This window comes from Arachis hypogaea, chromosome 5 (genome assembly GCF_003086295.3).
Source record: "Arachis hypogaea cultivar Tifrunner chromosome 5, arahy.Tifrunner.gnm2.J5K5, whole genome shotgun sequence".
NCBI classification, from domain to species: Eukaryota; Viridiplantae; Streptophyta; class Magnoliopsida; order Fabales; family Fabaceae; genus Arachis; species Arachis hypogaea.
In genome coordinates, this window is record NC_092040.1 from 28,737,774 (window position 1) to 28,753,330 (window position 15,557).

The following is a 15,557-nucleotide window of genomic DNA, read 5'->3' on the forward strand; positions in this document are numbered from 1 at the left end:
GATTGACTTCATCAACAGCCTCTGTGTTATGTGAAAAACCAGATTAGCAAGCCTCTGATTCAGTTCTTCATACTGGCGGAATGCACCTTTGATTAGGTTACACTGTCCAGTTAGTTGAACTTCTTCAAAGAGCTTTCTCAGAACAAACACCTCAAGTTCACTGGTTATCTCTCCTTGCTTCAGAATGAACAACAAGCTTCTTTTTATCTCCTTGCATGTTCCTTGGTTCTTCTTCCAAGGTCAACATCTTGAGCCTTAAGCTTCACCAACCACAGATTCACTTTTTCTCCTTAATCCTCAGAGTAGAAACTTTCCCTCTGACTTCCTCATCTTGACCGAAAGCCACAAAGCAGTAACCATAGAAATCTTCTCATGGTCAGCTTGATCTTAGCCATAGAAAAGCTACTTGGTCCCCAAGTATCACTTGTGACCGTAGATGTGAAACAGAATAGGGCAGAGAACCACTTTCCCTTGAATGCCATTTTCGGATATTGCAGAGAGTTGAGAAGAAGAGAAGAGGATTTTATGTAAGCAAGATGAGATGGAATACCTTTAACCTAAGCTTGATTTGGTTTGAATTTTGTGATTAAATTTCTGTGTATCAAGCTTAACCTTTTCTCTCTTGCTTCTTTGGTGTTTTGCTTGGTGAAGAAGCTATTTCTCTCTTTCTCTTTCTTACTTTTTCTGAAGCTGATTTGACTTGATCTTAGAGGAGGGTAATGTTGCTTTGGTTGGAGCAACATGGAGGGAATTGAAATTAAGAAGCCAGATCGGGCTTGGATCGGGTGTTGGTGTGCTTGGCCCGATTTGATTTCTTTGGCTTCCTTCTTTGCTTTTGCTTGGGCTTTTTATTTTTGCTTTCAGCCCAATAAGCTTGCTGATTGCTTTTAGGCTATTAACATTTTGGCCTGCAACAAATACTAAATAATTAGCAACATATAATTATTGACACTTAACATTAATTATTTATTTTGCCCAAAAATAATGTTTATCATCACTAATTAATTTAGTTAACTTCTTAACTCAACAGGAATGAGTTGAGTAAAACGGAAATGAATTCTCTCTAATGGAAAAAAATTAGATAGTGTCATCTCACCATTTATTATTCTCTCTCTTATGAATTTCTGGTCCCACTTATAAAATTAAAGATGAGAGATTACACTTTATTTTCTCTAATAAAAAAAATGAAGGGGATCTATTTTCGAGTAAAACTAAATCAAGCTCAACTTTAACTAATGAAAATTGAATTTAACTTATGATTTCACATATTAATAATCAAACATATTTATAAAATTTAAACTCGACTCCGATGCTCACTAACTAAATAATTTATGTCTATGAAAATTATATATAAAAGAATGACTATAAAATTTTATATCATAGCATGAATAGATATATTGTTTTCTTTTATAATAAATAATTTAATTAGCCATTTCTAATTCATCATCCATCTAACATATAATAAAATAAATAAAGATATTATACTTTAGATATGACAAAAAAGAAAAAATGTGTAGAGTTTTTTTTTTTTTTGGCAATTAAAATGTGTAGAGTTAGTCTAGCGACGGAGGTTGGGAAAGAATTGGGGTACACAGTACTTTGGCAACAGCAACTGTTATGACATTGATGGACTACAAAATTCTGATCTTCGGTGCTTCAAAATATTTTGGAGGGACTACTGCCCCCTCTTACCACATTCCATCACTGTTAGGTCGGTCCTACACTTGTGGCTGTAGGGAGTAGGGACATTTTGTCCTTGTTGACTTTTAAGTAATTTTTTTTAGCAAAGGTGAGTGAGATAAGAAAATATATCATTTATCTATTTGTTCTTTTTATTTAAGTTAGTTTTAGTCTTACATATGTATAATTATTTCAAATGAAAAAACTTTTACCGTAAATATTATAAAATATCAATTCTAAAATTAAATGGATAAAATTTGTTGAATAATTGTTAATAAGAAGAGTGTGTGAGAGAGATGTTTGATTATATTAATTGTAAACAATTACAACATTATTGCCAAAATATTGAAATAATGGAGAAAACACTTTTAAATTAATATATTATTGATGCATCAATTAAATTATTAGAAACTAATATACTTTAAATTTTAGATATATAAATATATTCATTTCAAAATTATTAACTTTTGATAAATATTTTAGACTTGAAAAAAAGAAACAAACATTTTTGTTTCTAAAAGTTTTTGGACAAGAAAAGAAAGCAAGATCTCCTGCGTTACAGAAAATTAATAGTAAAAGATCACAAGTCATTAATTTTGTGATATGCCAATTACTTATTTAATAAAAAAATTAAAAATAATATTATGTATATATTAAAATTAATTATTAATATAAAATATATATTAAAATATAAATATATATTAAAAATAAATTAAACTATATATATTTATATAAAAAATATTAATAATTAATTTTAGTGACCAATTTTAATAACATTTTTAAAAAATAAATAAGAAGGGTAAAGAAATAAAAAAACAAAAGAAAACCTCGTTTCAAACACGGTATAGTCGGCTATAAATAAAGGGTCTTATAACAACATCATCACCATCATCACCAAACAACAGAAAACAAAGCAAAACATCTTTCTAGAATTCTAGCTACTTCCGAGAGAAAGGAAGAAAAGATGGTTCTCCAAAAGCACAACAACGTCCATGTCCTACTCCTACCATACCCAGCACAAGGCCACATCAACCCACTGGTCCAGTTCGCAAAAAGATTAGCCTCAAAGGGCGTTAAAGCCACCATAGCCACCACTCACTACACGGTCAACACCATCAACGCCCCAAACGTCGGCGTAGAAGCAATATCCGACGGCTTCGACAACGGCGGCTTCGCGCAAGCCAAGAACGTGCAGCTCTTCCTAACCTCCTTCAGGACCGTTGGCGCCAAAACTCTCTCGCAACTAATCGAACGGTTTCAACAAACTACCACGCCAGTCACGTGCATTGTATATGACTCATTTTTCCCGTGGGCGCTTGATGTTGCCAAACGACACGGCGTTTATGGTGCCGCTTTCTTTACCAATTCTGCTGCCGTTTGTAACATATTCTGTCGTATACACCATGGCCTTCTTGAGCTTCCTGTGGAGAAGGAGGATTTGCCGTTGTTTGTTCCCGGGATTCCGCCGTTGGATTTGCCGGATTTGCCTAGCTTCATTAGGTTTCCGGAGAGTTACCCTGATTACTTGGCCATGAAATTGAGCCAGTTCTCTAACTTGAACAAGGCTGATTTTATGTTTGTCAACACTTTTGAAGCTTTAGAAAGTGAGGTATGTAGAAACTTATTAAAATTGTCATTCAGCAAATTGCCTTTAATACGAAGATGATATTAAATTTTTTTTAGATAATTTAATATGTTTAATTAAATTATTATTTAATAATTTTTAAATATTAATTAACATATAAATAAAATTTTTATTTATTTTTAATTTATATTATACATAAGAAAAATATTACATGTGTATATTAAAATTAATTATTATATATTTATTTATAAAAATAAAAAATATTAGAACATTAAAAATAATAAATTTTAATATTTTTTAAAAATATATATTAATTAATTTATTTTTAATGTATATTATATACATGTATGCGTGCGGGGGGCATTTATTGCCACGTTTTGGAAAATAGAAAATAAATATAAATAATTTTATTTCCAATAAATGTTTTACGAATTTCATCAAAATATTATTTCTTATCCGATCTCTATGCTATTCAAAAGTCAAATAGAGTTTCGTGCCATGGATATCATGTTCTGCATTTCCTAAATGATGATGAGTTTCTGACATGGCTGTTGATAATTTCTAGGCGGTGAATGGCATAAGAGAGTTATGTCCAGCAAAGTTGATAGGGCCAATGGTCCCTTCTGCATACTTAGATGGAAGAATCAAAGGTGACAGAGGCTATGGAGCAAGCTTATGGAAGCCATTAAGTGAAGAATGCTCTGATTGGCTTGAAACAAAGGCATCAAAATCAGTAGTATACATCTCATTTGGAAGCATGGTGTCACTCTCAAATGAACAAATTGAGGAAGTGGCATTGGGGTTGGAGCAAAGTGGCATGAATTTCATTTGGGTCCTAAGACAATCTGAACACGCAAAATTACCAAAAGGGTACGAAGAAATGGTCAAAGAGAAGGGCATAATTGTCACATGGTGTAACCAACTTGAACTGCTGGAACACCAAGCCATAGGGTGCTTTGTGACACATTGTGGTTGGAACTCAACTCTGGAGACGTTGAGCCTCGGCGTGCCGGTGGTGTGCTTGCCGCAATGGGCCGACCAATTACCGGATGCCAAGTATTTGGAGCAAGTTTGGGAGGTTGGTGTGAGGCCCAAAGAGGATGAGAGTGGTGTTGTTAGGAAGGAAGAGTTTGTTAGAAGTTTGAAGATGGTTATGGAGGGTAAGAGGAGTGAAGAAATTAGAAGCAATGCTAGCAAGTGGATGAAGTTGGCTAGGGAGGCAGTTGGTGAAGGTGGGAGCTCTGATAAGAACATCAATGAATTTGTGGAACATTTGAGGGGTGCACATGTGACTGCAAATTTGAATGACTACTAGCTAAATTAGCCATAGTTTCTCTCAGAATAATTGTTTGTTAGTTGGTTTTACTAGTGCCGTGATCTCACTTTAATGTTAAGAATGTGAAATATAGTGAGTAAAATGATATCTTAATTCCTAAATTGGTTTTGTTTCAAGGGAACAATTATGATCACTTTTTTTATTTGTTGTTTTTCCCTCTTACTTTTGCTTTTTAATGAAAAATTTGTTAACGTGTAATGTATGACAATTTTTGTCATTTTCAATCTTGTGTGTGCTCAATGATGTATTACAGTATTAGCAAGGTGCCTGATGCGTAACGCGCGTGCGCGCTCTCTTTCCCGATAAGGAAACCAAGCAAAAAGCCTCCTTCTTTTGCTCTCTCCCCTTAAATCTCCTTTCTTTCTCTTCTTTCTTTTTTTTTTTTTTTTTCGTCATTTAGGCTTTGTTTGGATATAGAAAAGAAAATGAAAAGAAAGAAAATGAGAGAAAAAAAAATGAATGAAAAGAAAATAAAAGAAAAAGTAGAGTTATTTGTATGTTGTTTGAATTAAGAGAAAATGGATGAAAAAAAATAGAGAAAAAATTTTCTTTTGTTTGGATAGAAAGAAAAGTGAGAAGAAAGAAAATCATAATAGTATAAAATTATATTAATACCCTTATATATATTATATATAAATTATAATTTATCAATGATAAGGATAAATGTGTAATTTTATTCATATTGCTCCCATTTCTCTTCATTTTCTTCTCATTTGTGGAGAGAAAATAATTTAATGGGTCCCACACTATTTTTTTCTTTCCTCTCTATTTTTTCTTCTCATCCAAACAACAAAAACTTTCCTTTTCCATTCATTTTCTTTCCTCTCATTTTCTTTCCCTTCAAAATCCCTCAATCCAAACAATGTGTTATATCCTCCCACCATTCTTTCTTTCTCTCACCCGTTTTTTCTCCCCCTCATCCTTATTCCTTTCGTTTTTTTGTGGTTGTGTTTTGATTTTTCTGTTTGTTGAGATTTAGATTTGAGATTCAGATTTAAATCTATTTTTTACAATTTTTATTTATAAACTGTGTTTTGAACATGAGCTTAGCTCTTTGTTCTTATTTCAATAATTTATTTATAATATATATATTTTTTATGATAGTATTCTTAGTTTCTCTTTATAGTTGGTAATGGTAGTTAATTGTTACAGATTTTTTCAAATTTAAAAAGAAATATCTTGAGAAAATATTGTTCCTAAAAAAATGTTTAGATCTAAAAATGATCCAAACTTATGTGGAGAAAAAGAATATATATTTTATTATCTTGTAACATGTATGTATAGATTTTGAAATAAGAAACTCAGTTTTGTTTCTCTTTCTATCTTTTAAGATTTTTAGCATAGAATATTTATCTTTTTTGTATCAATGTAGAATTGATATTTATATGATCCTTATAAGTGTCGTTTGTTTTTCTATGAATGAAATATAGTTATCTTTTAAAGAAAAAAAAAAAAAGAGGTGCCTGATGCTGCTGAAAGAATTACAAAATTTTCTTTCTTTAGTTTTAGTAAAAGTTGAATCACATAGGATGATAATGGGGCAAGGAAGTAGCTAGGTAAGGGTAGCTTTTCTCCTATTCCATTCCATCTTATTCTACGATAACTTACGTAAAATTCGTTTTTTTTTCTACTTGTGGATAATAAAGAATTGAATCCTAACTCGCTCCTATAAGTAGTCGTTCCGTCCTTACTAACTTTTATAATGATTAAAATTCAACATATAAAATTAAATTTTAAAATTTATATAATTATCATCGCATACATTATATAAATTAAAGTAAAAATTTAAAAATAATATAATATTATTAATCATTTTATATATATTACATGTATTTATATATTATATAGATTGAGGCGAGTATTATCTAAATTTGATCCCGTTCTACTTCATCTAAGACTTCACTCTACTAAAAACTCGTTCTATATTAAAACAAATAATTATCTCTTTCGAACAGATAAAAACAAAATGAATACCCACAAATTTAAATAGTATTATCGTTTCGTTTGAGTTTCTTTTTTAATGCTAATAAAAAAGAGCTAGAGAAAAATGTTCTTTGTCATCAATCATCATGACATCTCTGGGCATTTTAATTCTTTAATTGCTTTTTTTTTTTATCAATTTATGCCAGAAATATTTTGTAAATTCATTTGAAAATATATTAAAGACTACTGTCCATTATTATATAAATTAAAAATTATATTTATATTTTTTTGTGTATATTTTTTATATAAAAAATAAACTTTTATCTTCTTTTACTTCTTATCGATCACTTTAATATAAAAATAAATAATGTATACTTTTAATACTAAATGATGTATACAAAATTATCCAAAAAAAACATTCCTCTTGTTATATTTTTTATATATAACACATCTCTTTAGATATTAATCAATCCAAGCATGTAGCAGGCCGTTATATTATATAACACAACTCTCTACATATATTAATCAATTCAAGCATGTAGAATGAACATAATCTATATACATTAGTTTAATTAATTAACTTGAACTACCTACCTTAGCCAATCCTTTTTGGCCAAATGCATACTTTTGAATCTAACAACCCGTAAAGTAAGCATACAGCATTGCTTTTCAAATTAGGTTTTATTAAGAATAAAGAAATAGAGTACTATTAATCAATTGAATTTCAGATTTCAAACTAAACAAGCCACATTACTTTAGACTTCAGTTCCCATTCATGCATAATTTATTTGGGTCGACTCCGTTAAAAGACAAATAGTAGCTGTGTCTGTATCTTTCAACCTTAATAATTGTTTCCAATGAAATTGGAGCCTTAGTAGTTGTAAATTTTGGACAAAGAACAAGCAGAACATCACTACTCAGACACTTTTTATAAAAGTAATCTTTTACTCAATATAAAAATGTTTTATTTTCAATGAGTAATGATGTGATTATTCAATTTCAATGTCATATCTGGTAAAAAAATATAGAAAATAGTATAATAGATCTACTAATAAAATAAATAAACAATATCTAATACTATACCATTAAAAGAGGATATGAAGTAATTAAAAATCTAATGTGTCTCACCAAAAATCTTGAGGATTGAATTTTTTATAGTATTTTTGTTGTGATAGCAAGGGTTATTAGAGTCGTTTTACCTATTAACATAGGTGAAGGAAAAGAAAAATGAACAGAAAATTTAAACCACATGACAAAAAGTGATAAAAATGAGAAGAGTGAAAAATAATACAGACAAAAGAGGACCAATTTTCAATTGAAAAATGATGTGAATGAAAGCTATAAACCAAAGAAAGGCATATGTTGACACCATGACTCGTATGACTCTTAATTCCTAATTTTAGAAATACTTCTTCCTTCCTTCTAGCAATGACACCAATATTTTTGCCAATTGTATGGCTTGGAAGTCGATGGTGCTTTGATTTCTTACCTGTTTTTTCTTTTTTATTTGGTCATAAACTCTTGACTATACTTATCTCTTTTCTTGTGAGTATTATTTGAGTCTATGTATACTCTTGTTGTTGAGTTTTTTTTAGTACTCACCAAATATATGTTAAGATACTGGTTTATCAGACTTTATACTTGTGAGATAATACTATTTGAAAAGTTTTTATAATTATTGTACTAGTGGGTGCTACATTTGGTGCTCTCGTCAACACCAAGGCTGAAAATTATAAGACTTAAGGACCTACTTGCAAAAATGGATACAGTGACTAGTGAACTTTCTCGTTTAATTGATATTTTGAACCAAAAAGAACCTGCAATTGATGCCCGTTTTTCTCATTTGGAGGCAACAATTGATAATTTACAACAACCTAAGAACACAAACATTTTAGCTCATGGTGGTAAAAATCCTCAGGAATAGAATCATACACAAAAATTGGTGGTCCTATTTGTAGCATCCCTGTTGAGTTTCCAAAGTTTGACAATTCTAATGTTCTTTATTGGTTATTTCATGCGGAGCAATTAATTGAGTTCTACCAAACCCCCAAAGATCAGAAGGTAAACTTGGCAGCATACATTTTGAGAAAGAGGTGGTCTCTTGGTTCCAAATAATGCACAAGACATACCCATTTCATTCTTGCAATTATTGGCTAGAGCCATTAAACCACAGTTTGGTCCCTCACCATTTGATTACCCAAGGTTTGATTTATTTAAACTCAAGTTGGATCTGTTCATTAATATTATATGAAATTTTTTGCTTTGGCAAATCATTCTTACGATTTGAGCCCAGATGCTATTTTGGATTATTTTATTGGTAGATTAGAACCGAAAATTCGAAAAGAGGTGATAGCACAAGTCCTAGGTAATTTGATTCGTGCCAATTCTTTTGCCAAATTATATGTAGATAAAGTTGAGACCAAACCAAGAAACAGCAATTGGTCAAATAAAAATTATACACAATCTCGATATACAACTCTCACCACTCAATCAAACACCACTCCTCTCACAAACCTTCCTCCTTTATTAAATTCACCAATTGCTAATACACCCGTCAATCAAAAAAATCTCGCCATTAAAAAGATGTTTCCCACAAAAGTACGTACAAAGGCATAGGGAGAATGGTCTTTGTCTCACATGTGATGAGAAATATAGCTTCAGTCATAAATGCCCGAATAAACAACTTTTACTCTTGCAAATTGAGGATAAAGTTGATGAAGAAGTGCGACTGGTATAGACTATTATAACTGAAGTTGCTGCTTTACCCGTTGATTCCTTAACAGAAAATGTTCAACATCCTGAAGCGTACCAGCCTTACATTTCTATGAATGCATTTACATAGGAGTATAGGAGGGAAAACTATGAAGTTTGAAGGAACAATACATGGAATGAAGATACATATACTACTTGATAGTGGGAGTTTAAATTGCTTTATGATCCCACGAATTGTACAATTTCTTAAGTTACCAAGTTAGCATCAACCTACATACCAAGTGATGGTGGGTAATGGCCATACCATAGCTATAAAGGACTTCATAGCTAATGTGCTAGTGAAAATTCAGGAAAATGATCTTAATATTCATGTATTCTTGCTACCGGTGGCTTCATTTGATTTGGTGCTAGGTGTCTCTTGGCTCAAATAATTAGGAACACATGCAGTAAACTATGTTCATATGTTATTTCATTACTATGACCAAGGGAACTTGGTTACTTTGAGAGGGTTGCAAACCTTCGAACTAATAACTACACAACACTATAACATTTATGCTTTTTTATGGGAGTTTTTTTGTGAGAATTTTAGAAACTTCCACAATATATTTGATTTCTAACAATTTAAAAAACTTCCGCAGATATAATTAATAAAGACTCCACTATTAGTTCGAAATTAAAAATAAAACTCCCTTGCTTCACCCCCGAAAAGAAGAACTCCCACTCAAACAGGGGGAGAATGAGATCTGAGTGTTAGCAAAACAGAGATTCAGAGAGAAGACAAAGCTCGCCACCAAAACCCTAAGTTTGCCGCCGTAGCCATTGCCGCCTCTATCGCCACCGCAGTTCATCTCCTCTCCAGATCTAGTTGATCGCAACGTCAAAGCCTTCGCGTACTATTGTCTTGACCTAATTGCATCTTTACATTTCATGCTATTCGAGTATTATGCTCTTCTCCAATTTCTCATTGATTTTTCTTATTCTTTTGTAAACGAAAATTCGGACAGGTTATTCAATTTCAATGTTCTTGTGCCTTTGATGCGTCTTAAATCAGTGAGTAGTCTATAACTTATGTTATGTGTGCCTTCAATGTCGTGTTCTAGGGTTGAGGATGGAGAAGTTTTTATTTATTTACAGTAGATTATAACTGAAAATTAGAAACTGAAAGTTTATGATTTCTGCATGCTCATTGAGATTTTGATCTGGTTCATGAAAGCTCAAGTTCTGGACTAGTTTTACTGAAGTATCTTAAACTTAAATGTGCCTAATTTTCTTTTCTCTTAGTATTTCAATGTTTATAATATTGAGTTTCATATTTGTAATTATGGCGAGATTCATTTTTGATTTAACATCACTTTACTAATCCTCGAACACTCTATATCATATCCTTGAGTCTATATATAATGATTCATGATCTTAAGGTATTACATTAATTTCGTCTTTCATTAATGACTTGATCTCGAATACTCTCAGTGAAGGATTATGTTTTCACTCTTTCAAGGGTTTTTAATTTTGTTTACATGGTTTATGTAAAATTTTTAATTGCTTCAAGTTGTTTTGCAACTATATAGGCACTTCAAAATACAAAAACTTCTTTTGGAACAGAACAGACCACATGTTGCAATAGTCTCAGTATGTGAGGTTTGTTATAAGAACCTTTTTAGTTTTTTTTTTATTTAATTATCCTTTACATTTGGGATGTCTTTCTGCTTCATTTCAAATATATATATATATATATATATATATATATATATATATATATATATATATATATATAGGATTCCAAATGATTTGTTTTATGATATACTAGATGAGCTTATCAAGGATGCTAAGTACATAGCATCCACAAATACTTCAATTTTTCTCTCATGTATGCATATTTTATTGTATACTTATATATGTGAGTAACTTTTTGAACCTCTATTATATGCTATATTCAAATTCACTATTGACAAATTTACTATAAGTATTTAATCTAAAATAGTAATATATTTTTATGAAATTGATGTATTCATATGTTGTATTGAATGCTAAGTGTGCTGCTGTTACTAAATCTATTCTTGTTGCTGTTTACAAGGCACCCAATGATCATTATATTCTTCTTGAGGGAACCTTCCTCAAGCCTAACATGGTTACCCCTGGCTCTGATAGCCCAAAGGTAATAATCTTCAAGATGATTGTAAAAAACCAAAATGAACTTGCAAGAGTAATTAGTAATTACCACTTAGAATAGCAGTTTAAGGATCACTGGTTAGTTAGGGAGTTAGTTTGCTATAAATAAATGAAAGAAGAGATTAGTTACATTCTTTTTAGTCTTGGCATTTGTTAGAGTCTTGAGAGTTAAATGTGTCTCTAACATTGTGCTTAAATAATTTGCTTGTGGTCCTAACTTAGTAACCTTCTGAGTTTGAAAAGTGAATATGAAAAAGCTTATTGTTCACCTACTTGACACTCTTACTATTTTTCTATGTTTGGGTTGAAACTAGAAACTTGAAACAACGTGTTAAAGATATCCTTAGTTTTGTGGATATTATATATTACTAAATGAATGACCTTTATTTTGTTCTACGTGATTGCAATATTTGTAGAACACCTTGCACATATCTAGGCAAAAACATTACATTCTGTGTCAATGAAGGTTCTACACCCTTTTGGCTATCACTCTTGGCAGAGTGGGAGGATGGAGATGGAGACATCAGCTCCATGTATTTATAAGAAGTATGCATTTTGCTCTTCCTCTTTATATTTGTCTGCATAATCTTTACTGAATTACTAAATCTTTAATTGATATGAATATATAAGAAAGTGATGTGATTTTTATTAATGTGTTATATTGGTTTAACACATTTTAATTTTCCATTATACTTTGCATCTGTTGTTTGAACAATGTTATGTGAAAATCGGTGCCAATTATTTGAACAATGTGCCAATTCTTAAACCACTACAAAAATTCTCAAGTTCATTATTTATTTATTTATTTTTTTCCTTTATTGCATGATATGGCCAATCTTTAGGTACTTATTTGGAGAGATTTTTCACGGAAAAGGTCTTGATTGGCAAGAGTTTGTCAAAATTTTAGGTTTACTAGTAATAAACTCAACAAAATGCTTCATAGAAAAAAATAATGCTGATAATGCTGCAACAACACTAATGGCTCATTTAGCTCCTAAAATAAAGGTATTATTCTTTCTCTTTGACATATGTTTCTAGAATTCATTAGCTATATTATATGCATATGCTACATAGACTAATTCCTTGCCATTAATGAGTACGATTATATTATATACAATTTTGCAGGTTTTAAGGGATGGGCAGTGGCAAGAGCAAAATGCAGCCATAATTTAAAAGGGTGTAATGATGACCACTTGATCCTTGTTAATTTTCATACGAGAATTCTATTTAAATATTGTATGAGTATTAGAAAGGTATTTTTTTTAGTGCATATTTGCATTCAATGTTGATCATCCTTAGATTAAATAATTATGAAATGAAAGAGATTTATGATCTAATAGAAGGTTGTGAAATAGAAGAGTATTTTAGGAGGAATAATAATGAGGGGTTGAATTTTGGGGCATCGATAAAAAATTTTATTAAAGGTTTATTAGGGCGTTTGAAACTAACACATGTGACTAATTTTTTTTAATTGAAAAATGAATTTTGTGGGGGGTTTTAAACTGCCACAAAAATAGTAAAAAATGCCACAATACATCAACTCAAAACCCCCCAAAAAACTCACAAAAATCGCCACTAAATGATGTCTTAGCGGTTTACCAACACTGCCACAAATAAGCTTGTGGCACCTCAAATTTTGGAGGTTTGTGAAACTGTCACGATTCTTTTTGTGGGGGTTTGAAACCTCCACAAATCTAAAAAAAAAACCACCACAAAATAATAAAAATTTTGTAGTGTAACTGCATCATTTCTGGAGGCTATGCATGACAAATGCAATTGAAGAAATATATACATTGAAAGCTGCTCCAACTGTTGAGAACCCAAAACTTCTAAATTTTCCAAAGGAGATGGAACCAAAGATGCAATCATTGTTGCAATGTTACAATTCTGTATTTACTAAGCCAACCAGACTTCCTCTGAGAGAGCATTCAATCATCACATTTCATTGATTGATGGTTTAAAACCTGTCAAATCTAGACCATACAGACAACCACATAGCCAGAAAATACAGATAAAGATGATGGTAAAAGAAATGATGTAAGAAGGGATCATACAACCTAGTAATAGTCCTTTTGCATCACCAATTATTTTGGTAAAGAAAAAGGATGGGACATGGTGATTCTGTACAGATTACAGAATTTTGAATGCAATTACAGTGAAAGATAAGTTTCCTATGCCACCAGTCGATGAACTCCTTAATGAACTCCATGGCTCTAAATTCTTTTTGAAGTTGGATTTGAGATCTGGGTACCATCAGATTTTAGTGCAATCAGAAGATAGACATAAAATAGCTTTCAAGACTCACCAAGGGCTATATGAATGGCTGGTAATGCCGTTTGGGTTAACAAATACGCCAGTAACCTTCTAAGCACTAATGAACTTAGTCTTCGAACAGGTTCTGCAAAAATTTGTCTAAGTTTTTTTTATGATATATTAGTTTATAGCCCAACATGGATAGCTCACTTAGGACACTTAAAAATTGTGCTACAATTACTCAAAGAAAATCAATTGTTTGTCAAGTTGTCGAAATGTTCGTTTTGTATGAAGAGTATTGATTACCTTGGACATGTCGTATCTAGTAATAGTGTAGCTATGGATCAGAATAAAGTTCAAGCAGTGATGGAATGGCCAGTTCCTAACAATTTGAGGCAGTTGCGAGCCTTCCTGGGACTTACAAGATATTATAGAAGATTTATTTAGCAATATGCTTCTTTTGCAGCTCCATTGACATATTTATTGAGGAAAGACCATTTTAATTGGTCCAATGTAGCACAAGAAGCTTTTGACAGGTTGAAGAAAGCATTGTCCCAAAGGCTAGTGCTAGCATTACTAGATTTTTCATAGCCTTTTGTGTTGGAAATTGATGCTTCTGGACTTGGTATAGAGGCTGTTCTAAGTCAAACGGGTCACCCAATTGCATATTTTTCAAAGAAACTGACTCCTTGCATGTAGAAAAAAGGTCCTTATGTTCAAGAATTATTTATAGTTATAAAGGCACTAGCAAAGTTTAGAACTTGATGGGACATAAATTTACAATTAAAATAGATCAACAAAGTTTAAAGCATTTATTAGACTACTCCAAACACCAGAACAACAAGCTTGGTTACATAAATTCTTGGGCTATGATTTCAAAATAGAGTATAAGGTAAGAAAGGATAATATCCCTGTAAATGCATTGTCTCAAACTTGTTACATAGCATGGAGCTAACCAACGTGCCGGCTCTTTAAGGAGATTAAGAAGGCTCAAGGTGTAGAACAACTATTACAAAGAATTATTATGGGGAATGAAGATGCAAGGGACATGTCAGTGAGAAGAGGGATGGTATACAAGGGTGATAGATTGGTAGTTCCTACAAAATTTGAATTGATTCAGCAAATTTTATATGAATTTCATTCATTTCCAATTAGGGATCGTGTGGGAATTAAGAGGACAACAACTCAAATTGCTAGCAGCTTTTATTGGGATCATATGATGCAAGATATTAAGAAATTTATAACAAATTGTCATATTTGTCAAAAGGTTAAGTCACTAAACACCTCTTCTGTTGGTTTATAACAACCATTGCCAATACCAGAGAAGGTGTGGAAAGACATAAGCTTGGACTTCATCACAAGTCTGCTGAATTCTTCAGGCTATACATTAATTTTTGTGGTAGTTGATAGACTATCAAAGTATGCTCACTTCATCCCTATAAGAGAGAATTTTAATGCGAAACAAGTGGCTGAATTATTCTTCAATTAGGTAGTGAAGTTACATGGCATGCCCCAACTGATGGTCTCCGACAGAGACAAAATTTTTACCAGCAAGCTATGGCAGCAATTGTTCAAGTTACAAGGGACAACCTTATCAATGTCTTCTGCATATCACCTACAATCCGATGGCCAAACATAAGCTGTCAACAAAATCTTAGAGATGTTCCTCATATGTTATACATATGAGAGCCCAAAGCACTGGTCAAAAGCTCTTACTTGGGCTGAATTGTGGTATAATTCTGCTTACCAAACAAGTGTAGGCATGTCGCTGTTTGAAGCGGTTTATGGAAGAAAAACTCTGACTATTACCAAATATGCTATGAAGGAAATTGATTCACCATAAGTACAAGAGATGCTATCAGATAGAGACCACATTTTGCAACAATTGAAAACAAACTT

The 15,557-nt window shown here is 31.8% G+C and overlaps 1 protein-coding gene and 1 long non-coding RNA gene across 2 annotated transcripts; both read left to right on the plus strand.

Annotated features, from left to right (window-relative positions):
* The first annotated feature begins 2,516 nt into the window (after positions 1-2,516).
* LOC112801049 (UDP-glycosyltransferase 74B1) lies at positions 2,517-4,825 on the plus strand. Its single transcript, XM_025843575.3, has 2 exons — positions 2,517-3,289; positions 3,831-4,825. The coding sequence occupies exons 1-2, from the start codon at positions 2,645-2,647 to the stop codon at positions 4,578-4,580; spliced, it is 1,395 nt and encodes a 464-aa protein (XP_025699360.1). The 5' UTR covers positions 2,517-2,644; the 3' UTR covers positions 4,581-4,825.
* Positions 4,826-9,565: 4,740 nt separating this feature from the next.
* LOC112801050 (uncharacterized) lies at positions 9,566-12,742 on the plus strand. The gene is made up of 7 exons (XR_003201718.3): positions 9,566-10,126; positions 10,241-10,286; positions 10,805-10,874; positions 11,311-11,391; positions 11,822-11,951; positions 12,248-12,410; positions 12,531-12,742. It is a non-coding gene; the product is annotated as an uncharacterized lncRNA (long non-coding RNA).
* Positions 12,743-15,557: the final 2,815 nt, after the last annotated feature.